Source organism: Aythya ferina (assembly GCF_964211825.1).
Source record: "Aythya ferina genome assembly, chromosome: 2".
Taxonomy (NCBI): Eukaryota; Metazoa; Chordata; class Aves; order Anseriformes; family Anatidae; genus Aythya; species Aythya ferina.
In genome coordinates, this window is record NC_140297.1 from 150,141,847 (window position 1) to 150,153,756 (window position 11,910).

At 51.7% G+C, this 11,910-nt stretch overlaps 1 protein-coding gene across 1 annotated transcript; it reads left to right on the forward strand.

The window, feature by feature from the left end:
- The first annotated feature begins 688 nt into the window (after nucleotides 1-688).
- On the forward strand, nucleotides 689-6,087 carry TRIB1 (tribbles pseudokinase 1). Its single transcript, XM_084509988.1, has 3 exons — nucleotides 689-1,231; nucleotides 1,646-1,938; nucleotides 3,790-6,087. The coding sequence occupies exons 1-3, from the start codon at nucleotides 899-901 to the stop codon at nucleotides 4,256-4,258; spliced, it is 1,095 nt and encodes a 364-aa protein (XP_084366114.1). The 5' UTR covers nucleotides 689-898; the 3' UTR covers nucleotides 4,259-6,087.
- The last annotated feature ends 5,823 nt before the right edge of the window (nucleotides 6,088-11,910 follow it).

Consider the following 11,910-nt stretch of genomic DNA (forward strand, 5'->3'; position numbering starts at 1 on the left):
CCACCTCAGCTGCTCTTGGGGATGCTGGGCCTTTGGGGGATGCTGTTCTTTTTGGAGATGCTGTTCCTTTTGGGAATGCTGTGCCTTTTGGGGATGCTGTTCCTTTTGGGGATAGCACATGGTTTCGAAACGGGGGCTAAAATTATTTCTGGTGGTGATGCCCACGCTCACCGATGGTGAGCACGCACCAGCGCTGTGGGGCAGGCTTGGGGATGAGCAAAGGTTAAATAGTGGCTGGCGAGGCAACAGCGGGGCTGAGGTGGTGCTGAACCCATACAGGAGGGGTTCCTGGCATTGCAGCTTGTTTTTTTTTGGTTTCAGCCCCACGGAAAGCCTCGGCGATGCCGTCTCGAAGCCCCCCCCGAGCTTTCTGCCACCGCATCCCCGCAGCACCCCGCGGGCCGCCGACCCAAAGCATCGCTGCCACTTCCAGGGGGGGCTTCGCAGAGGCTCCCCTCTCCCTCGGCTGCCCCTTCCCTCGTCTCCAGCACCTCGGGCTCTCGGGGAAAAGGGTTTCGGGGTTTCGGGGACCCCCACGCAGCCCCGTGCCCAGCCCGGCGGGGCGCTGCGGGGCGCGGGGCGGAGCGGGGCGCAGCGAGGCGGGGCCGAGCCTTCCTCCCCTCCCACTTCCCCATGCGTCAGGGCCGGGGTAGGAGGGGGGAAAAGCGATTTTTTTTTTTTTTTTTAAACCAACTACTTTAACACCGACTCGGCGGCAGATGGTGGACACGGCGCGGGGCTGCGGCGGGGGCAGCGAGGGGATGCGCCAGCCGCGCTCCTTCCTCCTCCACCACCACCTCCACCTCCTCCTCCTCCCTTAACCCCACAGCCACCCCAAAACCACCCCAACCCCGGGCTCCTCTCGCCGATCCCGGCTCCCCTTTTCTCGGCTCCCCCCATGAGCCGCCCGGCTCCCCCGCCGCCTCGCCGGGCCGCCGCGCTCCTCCTGCCGGCCGCCCGCTGCCGCAGCGCCCCGGCCAAGCGCCTGCCGCCGCTCCCCGACGGCCCCAACGAGGAGGCTCCGGCTTCCAAGTGGCCTCGCCTGGCCGAGTGCCCCTCCGGCCCCCCGGATTGCCTCAGCGCCCCTTCTTCGCCCTGCGCCCCGTCCTCGCCCGCCGGAGGGGCTGCGGGACCCAGCCTCATCGCCTCCTACCTGCTGCTGCCGCTGGCCGAGCGGGAGCAGGTGTCGAGGGCGCTGAGCGTCAGCTCCGGCAGGGAGCTTCGCTGTAAGGTGAGTTGGGGGGCTCCGAGGGGGCGAGGAGTCTCGGTGTCCCTTCCCTTGGGGCTTCTTTTGGGGTAAAAGGCAGGGGAGCCTCGCCACGGAGCCGCCCGGTGAGGAGCGCCGCTCGCTAGGGGCTGGCGGAGGAATTGGGGTGAGCCCAAGGGGTTGGGGTAGCCCTGGAGGTCGTGGTGAGGCTTTAAGGGGTTTGGCTTTGGGGTTAGGTTTGGCGATTTGTGGGTTGTTTTTTTCGTTTTCCCCTCGCCGATGCGAGGAAAGGGGCTCGGAGCCCGCTGCGAGCGGCGCTCCCGCGGAGCCCTGGCTGCCCTCCAGCTCCCTCGTCATTGTTTGGGAAGAGTTGCTACGAGCGAGGCCGCTTCCAACGCCCTTGAAAACGAACTTTCTTTTTTAATTTCCTCTTCACAGGTGTTCCCTCTCAAACACTACCAGGACAAGATCCGGCCGTACATCCAGCTGCCGTCACACCGCAACATCACCGGGGTGGTGGAGGTGATCCTCGGGGACACCAAGGCCTATGTCTTCTTTGAAAAGGACTTTGGGGACATGCACTCCTATGTGAGGAGCTGCAAGAGGCTGAGGGAAGAGGAGGCTGCCCGGCTCTTCAAGCAGATCGTCTCGGCCGTAGCCCACTGCCACCAGTCGGCCATCGTCCTCGGTGACCTCAAGCTCAGGAAATTTGTCTTCTCCAATGAAGAAAGGTGAGCGGTTGTCGGTGGCCAGCCTCTGGGTGAGCGGGCGGGGAGGAAAGCCTCATCTGGGAAGGCAAAAAGCATCCCAGGGAGCGTGAATGGCAGTGTAAGCTGGGCATCACCTGCGTGATGCGGGCTGCGTCACGTGCGTGGAGCAGGTCAGGGATCCAGCTGGTGCGTGTCTGCTTGTAGTTGGGTCTCGACTGACGAAATGGAGGAAACTCGCCGTGAGGCTCCTCTCATTCAGCACACGTTCGGTGACACTCGCTGGGGGACAAAGGGGCGATAGTCAGGGCACTCGGTGCCAGATGTCGTGTGTGGGACTCTGCCGGGGTCGAATGAATCAAGGGCTGGGGCAGGGAGAGGAAGGAGGGGATGGAGAAACCCCACTGCGGAGCACGAGAGGGGTCTCCTCCCAAAATCTCTGCTGGTTAGGTGATCTGCTGCCTCTCCTGAGGCTGTTGGCTCCCTCCACGACCGGTGGTGGTGGTGCTCTGCCCGTGCCATGGATGCGGGCATGCACAGGAGGGAGGGCGGGACACGGTTAAATATCCTGTGAGGAAGAAAAGCGCTTTGGTAAAACTTAGCCTAAAGCCTCGGTTTATAGCGAGGAGGTTCCAATTTCCCCCCTTCCACAGGCATGCTTTTGGAATTAGTTTCTAAATTTAGGTCAGGGAAGATCATTCAGCGTTTTCCCTGGGGTGTTTGCTGCGCTTGTAGTCCATCACTGCACATGGCAGAGCCAGAAATACTGTGCTAATCGGCAAAACTGACTCTGACCAGCTGCTTGTCCCGTGGAAAGCTTAAAAAATAAGTAGAAGCTGTCATGGAGTTGTGCTTAATCTGATGAAACTGGAGATGATTTATTGAGACAGAAGAATTTTTTTATTTTTTTTTTAACTCTGCTAACGCTTCGTCAGGATATCGGTTATGAATGCGATAAGAAAACTAACCAGAACTGCCCCCCTTAAAACACAGCCAACCATATGTTGACATGCAAAGAAAGTAATTCCTTTGAAGGAAACTATTGCAGCTTTTCCCGCCCATAATAAGATGAAACATTTGTTGAAATGTTACATTGCACACAGCCTGGCTCATTTGGAAATACGCGTTGCACAGGCGAGTGTCATGTGCATCACATTTGGCAAGAAGAGGGTTAAGCAATGGCAAGGCAGGCTCTTGGGCTCACCAGCACAGGTGCAGTTTCAGTGCTCCCGCGGCCAATCCCGGGCCCACGGTTCGCATTGAGTCATATTTTCCGTTTACAGAACCGATGGGTATTTTGCATTGCAGCAGGAGGTCACGCTGAGGACAGGCTGCAGTTAGCACATCCACGCAGCGGCGCGGCCGGCGGAGCCCTGCCGCAGCACGTGAACGGAGGCGCTGCTGATGAAAGGCTCCCAGTTAACCCGGACGGGGGACGAGGTGGATATGGCACCACCTGGAAAGGGAACAAATAATAGTAAAAAAAAAAAAAATACAAATTAAAAAATCAGATGAGCTGGTGAGCACTGCGAATGCAGGATTTTGCATTTTAAAACTCACACAGACACACTGGTTCTGGCTCATCCCATGCAAGGAGCCTTGCTGGTGTCCCTGGAGAGCCTGGCACCTTGCTAAAATCCCCACTCACTAAGCAGGCATTGCCGAGCACATGCCCGATGCATGTCTCTGCGCTCGGGTCTGGGATAAACAACTTCTCTGCAGCAAATTAGAAAGTTGTTTCCACTGCTTTCCTCTGTGCTAATGTGTGAAAGGGAGCGGTGGCTGCTGTGGCGGACGGCTTTGCTGCCTGTAGCTCTGCCTGTGTTTCACCACCCCAAATCTCTAACCCGTGGCTCCTTTCCTTCCCCTCCACAGGACTCAGCTGAGGCTGGAGAGCCTGGAGGACACACACATCATCAAAGGCGAGGACGACGCGCTCTCAGATAAACACGGTTGTCCCGCCTACGTCAGCCCCGAGATCCTCAACACGACGGGGACTTACTCGGGGAAGTCGGCCGACGTGTGGAGTTTGGGAGTGATGCTCTACACCCTGCTCGTGGGACGCTATCCCTTCCATGACTCGGACCCTAGTACTCTGTTTTCCAAAATCCGCCGTGGACAGTTCTGTATTCCTGACCACGTCTCCCCCAAAGCCCGATGCCTCATCCGCAGCCTCCTGAGGCGGGAGCCCTCCGAAAGACTCACAGCCCCGGAGATCTTGCTTCATCCTTGGTTCGAGGCGGTCTTGGAGCCTGGATATACAGACCAGGAGACGGGAACTTCTGATCAAATTGTTCCAGAATACCATGGAGACAGTGACGATATTAGTTCCTTCTTCTGCTAATCGGAAATCTCAAGAACTTCGCTGTTTTCACCTCTGGCATCTCCGTAGGGTTTCATTATTTTATTTTATTTTTTTTTTCCACGTTACAAACTCACAGCATCTTAAAGTGCCAGTATGATCAGAAAAGTGACCTTGTTGAAAATAAACGTCAGCCCGTCGATCTCCGCTCCCTGAGCGTGTGCTCGGAGGCTCGCCCGCCTGCTCGCTCTGCCGCTGGGCTCGTCCCGCTGGCCCTGGAGGACCCGTGCAGCTTCACGAGAGCCTCCTGGCTCTTCTCCTGCCTCCCGTGCCCTCCACCGCTGTCACCGGCTGCGTTTTGGTTGCAGAGTCTTATTGCTGGCGACGTGAGAGACTCGAAGCCAGCCCTTGGCTTTCCCCTCCTGCCGCAGTGGCTCGGGGATGTGGACAGTGATGTGCAGAGGGTGGGGGGGGGCACAGGACATGTCTCTAATTGAGCAAATCTGACAAAAAATGTTTCTTTCGGGGAGGAAAAAAAAAAAAAGGTGGAGGGGGAATTGACTTGGCATCTTGCAAAGTAGCTTTCTGACTGTAAGTGCACTTTAGTGAGGGAAGGTCTCCACCGGCCACGTCCAGCTACCTGCTTGTTGCCCCAGCTGGTTGCTTTTCCCTAGGGACGAAGCTGTTAGATCCTCCTGTAAGGCAAATCGCTGCTGCGATCACTACTGTGACCCTTTCTGACGCAGAGCGTAGCTGATCTCCCAGCTGGATCCCCTCTGATGCCATTTGCTGAACACAAAATCATTTTAAATAGCCTTCAGCCTCAAGTTACCATGGCGTGTCCCGTACGACTTCGTGCCCTCAGCGAGCTGGTCAAGTAGCAGGTCTCGTTAGCTCCCAGTGCCAAAAGGTATCCGTTTACCAAAACGTAACACTATCGGGTGGGGCACCTTCCCTTGGACAGCGATAAGGGGTATCTTGTACAGTATATGTAAACACGTTCGTGTCTTCCTACGGGCTCAATTCTTAGGAACAGCACATCCCCTCTCCTTCCCCCCTTGCCCCCAGAAAGTTAGTCTTAAGAATAAAATCTCCGTACACTCTTAAGTTGATTATTCAGGTATGTTGTTGGCCTCTGGCTACGTATTTTTTCCCCCCCCTCCCCTTAAATTTTTTGTTTTGTTTTGCATGATTATTCATAGTCTTTCCAATGTGCGTGGATAACCAATAGACCTAAATCATTAGCTTCCTGGGTTTGGGGGTAAGTAAAGCTTAGTCCTGCATAAAACTTCTGCCATGTTTCCCATCTGGTGCCCGGCGGCTTAGATGAAGAGGTGGCCGTCTGCAGTGGGCGAGGAGGAGGCGTCTGTGGTGGCCCCGAGGTGGGTGACGGACCCCACGGGCGCGGCGCAGAGCGTGGACTTGTCCCGCGCGCTGCGCGAATACCATGTATACCTCATGGACTGTGTACTTTGTACATACCTTACTGTGTGGGGTTTTGTTGTTTTTTGTTTCTTTTTTTTTTTTTTTTTTTAATTGTACTTTGTTTGTCCTAATAAGAGGTGTCAAAGAGCAATTTAATGTGAATTATTGTTGGCAATACTAACTTGACAGAATCATGAGCATTAAGAGCAGGGCGCTACAGCTCTCCGTTGCACTAAACTTCTCATGATTGCTTGACTTTTGTATCTGTGATACAGTTTAACCCTTCTATGGAAAAGAACAGTACATCTGTGTATATATTGGTAGAAAAATCTGCCAGAAAAGCTAAAAACACTATGTCCAACTTGTAAATATCTGTATATATATGTGGAAACCTGGATGACAAAGTCTGACTTGTAGAAAGTTTTAATAAACTTGGTTTCATAATGCTTGCTCCCATTCCTCATGGTATCTTGGGGTCGACTTTGGGTGTCTCGGGGCTTCAGTGTTTGAAGTGTTTTGGCCTCAAAGCACGTCAGCCCGTCACTGTTGCCTGCACGTGCTCCATCACCCCTGAGCTCCCTGGTTGAGTCCGCATGAAGGTGAGAGGGGATGGGGGACTCTGTTCCCTGACTGTGGGGCTGGAGGGAGTGGAAAGAGCTATGTGGGACAGCGTGTCCCATTTACCTGAAAAACACAGGGCAGAAGAAGTGGCTCTGCTTTGGAAAAATCGATGTAGTTTGGCTGCCAGGTTTCAGCCGCCGAACTTGAGGCACCCGATTGCCTTTCAGCCTGCGTATTCATTTATAACTGGGCACAGACGGCGGCGAAAGGCTATCATCCTGCACCTGCGTGCACAGCCGGGGGATGTTCAAGGCAGTGGAAAATTGGGTCTCAGGTGTCTCTGAGGGAGAGGCTCGCAGAGCATCGCCTGTGCCGGGGGTGGGCTGGTGCTGGTGCCGCTGCCGGTGGAAGCGCAGAAGCCGCCCCGTGCTCCCGTTAAAAATGAGCTGAAAGATGACAGAGCTGCTGCGCTTTGTGGCTGGGAGTGAGGCGTATAAATAGCAGAAGTATCAAGGTTAGAGAATGTGCTTTCCTGAAAGAGCTCGAGCCACCCTTGTAATCCACCCCGAGCGGTGAGATCATCGCTTGCAAGTACAGAGGAGGAGGAAGAGAGGCTTGGTTTTTATTTATACTTTGCCTCATGTTTAACTTTGTCCTTTTGCTTGAAATCTGCTCACCAGAGCAACTGCTTCCAGGCAGGTCTTGGAGCTAGAGCGACTTTAAAAAGGCTCTGCTCTTAGAAAGTGAGCTGGGAGTGCAGAGAGGGGACAGGACCTGGTCAGTGGTGAAGAAAAGAGCCCTTGCTGTCATTAGGGAGCCAAGGTGCCTTGCCTCCCACTCTGACAAACCAGCAATCTGTGCAGTAAGCATATTTTCTTAGCGCTCGCTGAGTGAATGTCAGACACCAAAATATCTCAAGTTACTTTACTGGTGTTATTCTTGCAAGAGTTGTAAAAAGACATGCGCCGCATCGCATGGCTGATTGAATTACCCCTGCCCCGCCGTGCTTTCAGCCTTGGACTGGAGCCCTGATGCATCCGTTTAAAACAACTGCAGGAGGTTCATGTTTTGGTGAAACCTTGAAAATGTTCAAAACATTTCTTTCATTTCTTTCTTTCTTTTTTTCTTTTTTTTTTTTTTTTCTTGCCTGCAGTGAAGTCACCTGTAGTAGGTGAATGTGTAGGTCACCCCACGGTTTTATTTCACATGAGCTACACTGCAGAGCAATTAAAATAAATGCCAAATTGTAGTAACATCTGCAAACAGCCTCTGTGTTGCTTTAGGGATTATAATGCAACATCCGTTTGTACAGCAGAATAAATTGCTATTGCTTCGTAACCCCGTCGTTTGTATTATTGTATACAAAGTTTCAGAGCATGTTGAAAGACCAGCATATTAAGTGATTAAACTTTGATGGTGGGTGTGAGAACTTTGATTTATGCAATGCATACATTTCTTTTCGAGAGAGTCATAATTTGTCTATTTTTAAATGTCCCTTTTGGATGAGGGCTGTAGGAATCTCTTATTTACTTCTCAGAGCTGGTCACCCTTCTTGTCCTGAATCTGGAAGATGTTGTCAGCCTCTCTGGAAGGTGCTGGAAACCTTTGCTTCTTATCTGTTTGTTGCTGAAAACAAAAATAAAGCTGATTTTTTTTTTCCACTACACTGTGGGCTCTATCCTCAGCCAGTGCCCAACTGCCTCCCCATCAGGAAAGACCTTATCTCCTGAATACATATTTTTATCAACACTGGATTGATATTCAGCTGCATTTCAGCCCTCAGTTCAATAACTTTTAAAGCAGTGGAGCAGAGTGTGTAAAGCAGCTTCCTCATGGGGCGCCAGGTAAAGCAGCCAGCTCAGCACACTCGGATTGAAGGTCAACATCTCCTTGCCAAGCAGGTGACACTGCCGGGCTCATGTGCTGTTAATTAAGAAGTTTTGGGAGAGTTTCAGTTCCACATGCACTAAAAAGGGCCCTGATTTTAGGACAACACCTTAAATTCAGTTTAAGACACTTTTGCATCAGTTATTTATGAGGAAAAAGGAAAAAAACCTACACTTTTATAAAGATGCACAAGGGAGATTCATTGCGCTTGGCTGCATCACAAAGCCTGTGCAGGGCTCCTCTCGAGCTCTGCGTTAAAGGATTGAGGGCAGGCTCGAGAGAGAGCTTTAAACACACAAATTATTCAATCAGTGCTGAGTGCACTCTGTCAAGCAAATCTCTTCAGATTATCTCTTTATACAAAAGCAGATTTTTTTTTCCATTTTTTTTTCATGCTATTGCATTCTGTCAGGAAGAAAAAAAAAACATTTAGCATTACAGCACTGCACGGATTTAGCAGCACCAAGAAATATCCTATGCAAATGGCTCTTACAAATACAATGTTTCCCTGCAGAGCACCGAGAAGAATAGCCTGCCATACAGCCATGCTCTGAATTAATCCCTTGCAAAAATGTCTTTGTTAAATGCAACATCTCTCAGAACTATTGTTGGTAAAAGTACCGTGAAATTTGCAACAGTTCTTACACTGATTCCTCAGTAACTTGCAAAATCCTGCTCTCCAAGTGAAATTCAGGGTTCGTATTGCAGCCAGGATCAATCTTTGTTACGGCAAAACTACAAATCCTTCAGGATATGAGTTCACAGCTGGACCTTTTTTTTTTTTTTTTTTTTTTCCTTTTATGAACCCAGCTATTTAGAAAACGCCTTAAAGAAAACTCATTAGTTTTCATTGCACTGTATGTATTTATTTACAGTATTTAACCAGCTAAACAAGCTAATGTGCAGCACTTCATTTCCTAATTTGGCTTTGAAGCCGTCGCAGCAGAAGTATCAATTACATTCTGTCAAATGCAAACATTAACATAACTGTATGAAGCAATCATGTTTCTAACAACAGCAAGCGCTGCCCAGAGGACCAAAATAAATAAAATTCATAGAGCAAGAGGTAACGCTTTTCTTTACGGCAGGATTAGGGCTGGCAAGTGCCAGTTTGTTTTCCTCTCCGGGGACATTTTCCGAGGGATTGGTGCCCTGCACGGCTGCCGGGGTGAATCCAGCACCGAGGCATGGCTGATGAGCAGGGCCCTTGCTTGGCGAGGGCACAGCCTTGTCACAGTGGGTGTGGATTTCTGCACGCAACTCCCGCTGTTATTAATGCTTAATTAACGTGCAATTTGCAGAAAGAGATGAAACTCGGACCTCGGCGGCGCGCTGTGAGCACACACGCAGGCTTATCGTTCGAAGAAAGATCAGGGTGACACGGAGGGTGGATGACAGAAAATAAGTGCAGCGTGAATCAGCTGCCCCGTGTTTATCACACGGCGCTGCGGTGGGAAAACATTCACCTCCAGCGACTGCCGCCTCCTGCCAGCAACAAAAGTGGAGTTTGATAAATTATTAGTGGAGATGTTCTCAGTGGCTTTGCTTAGATTTTACTCCTCTTGCGCAAATTGCAGATTAGGAAAGGATTAAGTAACAACAGTGTGGCTAAAGTATTACACATCTCCCTGGCTATTAGCCAGAGAATGTAGCATGCAAAAGCTGACATTGCCTAAGAAATCAAATATAGCTCTGGTCACCACAGAAAATGACTCTTCCCCACCGCCGAAGGTAGTCGTTCAGTTTCTACTGTGTCACCCAGTGTCTTGCAGCAGAAAATTGTTCACTACGGCACTTTCTTTTCCTTTTTTCTCTCTTTTCTTAACTTCCAGGTAGTGACAAAGCCATAAACATTTAGATGAATCACAGAAACCATAAATGTAATTGAGTGTAAAGCCATTGTTAGGCCTTGTGATAATATCCCCATCCAGTCTCGACTTGTCAGAGTCTCTCTGAGGTTTAAATACTGCAAGTTCTCGTTGCTGTGCTGTCAACTGGGGGCAAAGTACCGAATAATTTGGGGCAGCAGCCTCATTGCTCAGGACTCTCATACCTGATGACAATGACCATGCAGATGGTGGCAGGAGGCCTGGTGTGAGTAAGAGTTTCCCCTGGTGAGTAAAGGCCGCAGAGTAAAGCTCACAAAGTTCACCCCTGAGCCTTAGTGACCAAGCAGGGGGACAACAGCACCCAAAGCCTAGGTGAAAGGGTGAAACCCACCCTGGCCTGGTGTGAAGTTGTTGCCTGACCAGCATGGTGGTGAATCCCTTCCTCCCCACACTGATACCTGTGCTCAAACTGCCTGAGGCTCAGGCCAACAGGTCTACCCGTCCCCCAGGAGAAGTACCAGCAGAGGCCTACAGAGGTGCATGGGAGCAGGGCAGGTGCCTGCTGGGCTCCTCCTGCGATGTCCTTCTCTGTACAGGGTCACAGTGGCCCACCAATGTCCACCTTGGTATTTAACCATCCTCCAAAGACTTTCTTTCAACCTCCTTTGACCCTCTGTGTACTTTCAAGTCTCAAAATCCTGCAGCAGCGAGCACCAGAGCTGAACTCGGTGCTTTTTCTTGTAAAGAAGGATATTCTCCAAAACACAAGAAGATGACAGGAACCACTGTGGAGGACCAACTGGCCCTGTTTCCGCAGGATGTTGTCCTGCCCTTGTTCCCTGCGGGGGCCGGAGGCGAAATGGGGCAGCTGCTGTGGGAGACGGCTGCAGAGCCCGGGGCAGTGGGGACTCAAGCCTGGCAGAAAGGCTTAATCAGCGAACTCATGGGATTTTGCATCACGGGTCTTGTGATCCTTAATATGTAAGAGCCCTGTCTGCTGAAGTTAATGATCTCCAGGAGATTTCCAGTTCTCATGGGAGGAAGAAAGAGCAAGTGCCCGGTCCTCGCTGCTGCAAAGAGGGATTTGAAAGTATGTGTCCTGTGAACCCTTTGGACTGTTCCCTGCTCTTCGCTGGTGTCCCGGCCAGATGCTCTGCACTGTAAAGGCATGCTTGAACGGCTGCCTCATTACAGCAGGCAGAGCTTTGTCCTTTTATCTGAGCAGCTGGCAAAACAATAAATTAAAAAATAAGGCCAAGTCAGCAAATAGCTTTCTTTCCACATACACGAGGTTAGAGGAACTGCTCCCCCTCCTCCAGAATTATTTCCTGACTTAGTAACATTTTTCTCAATCTCCTCTTCTTCTTTTTCTCCCGACGCGTGGGGAATAGCGGGATGAGTGGCTCAGCTGGAGGGGGAGAACCTCGACGAGCCACGCTGTGGCCCAGGCAGCTCGTGTCCACATGCCAACCACAGCCAAGGCCCTGGGAAGCCTTTCTTCAGCATGAAGCAAGGGCTGTGCCGGTACTTCATGTGGAGGGAGCTCTCAGCATGTCAGGATGGGACCCTGGCCTTGAGAGAAACCTTCCATCAGCTCCCTGTGTGATCGTGGAGATGTGCTTGCAGATGGCAGCACCACCTGGAGAAGGACATGATCCATACTTGGACAGTCCCGGAGCCAGGATTTCTGTGCTAGAGGGGAAAAGCTGGAGTTACACCTCGCTTCGGTCCAGCTCTGGGTATGGCTTGGAGTCCTCAGGCTGCTGGATATGGGCAGGGCTGTCCCCATGGGGCTCCGCGGGCGAGCCGGGGCCCAGGGCCGGCCTGTGATGCACATCCTGCTCATGCATGTGGGCATGAGTCAGAGCCCGGGAGGAAGAGGCCTCACCCAGTGCAGGCAGAGCACTGCAGGGCACTGGGGCTAGGTGCTGACAGAGGTGACAGCTCCTCACTGCTGGTGGCACCTGCACCTGCCGCGTGGAGAAAGGGGTT

Coding starts and splice junctions, on each gene's coding strand:
- TRIB1 (XM_084509988.1), top strand. CDS start 899: ATGAGCCGCCCGGCTCCCCCGCCGCCTCGCCGGGCCGCCGCGCTCCTC. Junction 1,232..1,645: donor GCAGGGAGCTTCGCTGTAAG/GTGAGTTGGGGG, acceptor TCCTCTTCACAG/GTGTTCCCTCTCAAACACTA. Junction 1,939..3,789: donor GTCTTCTCCAATGAAGAAAG/GTGAGCGGTTGT, acceptor TCCCCTCCACAG/GACTCAGCTGAGGCTGGAGA.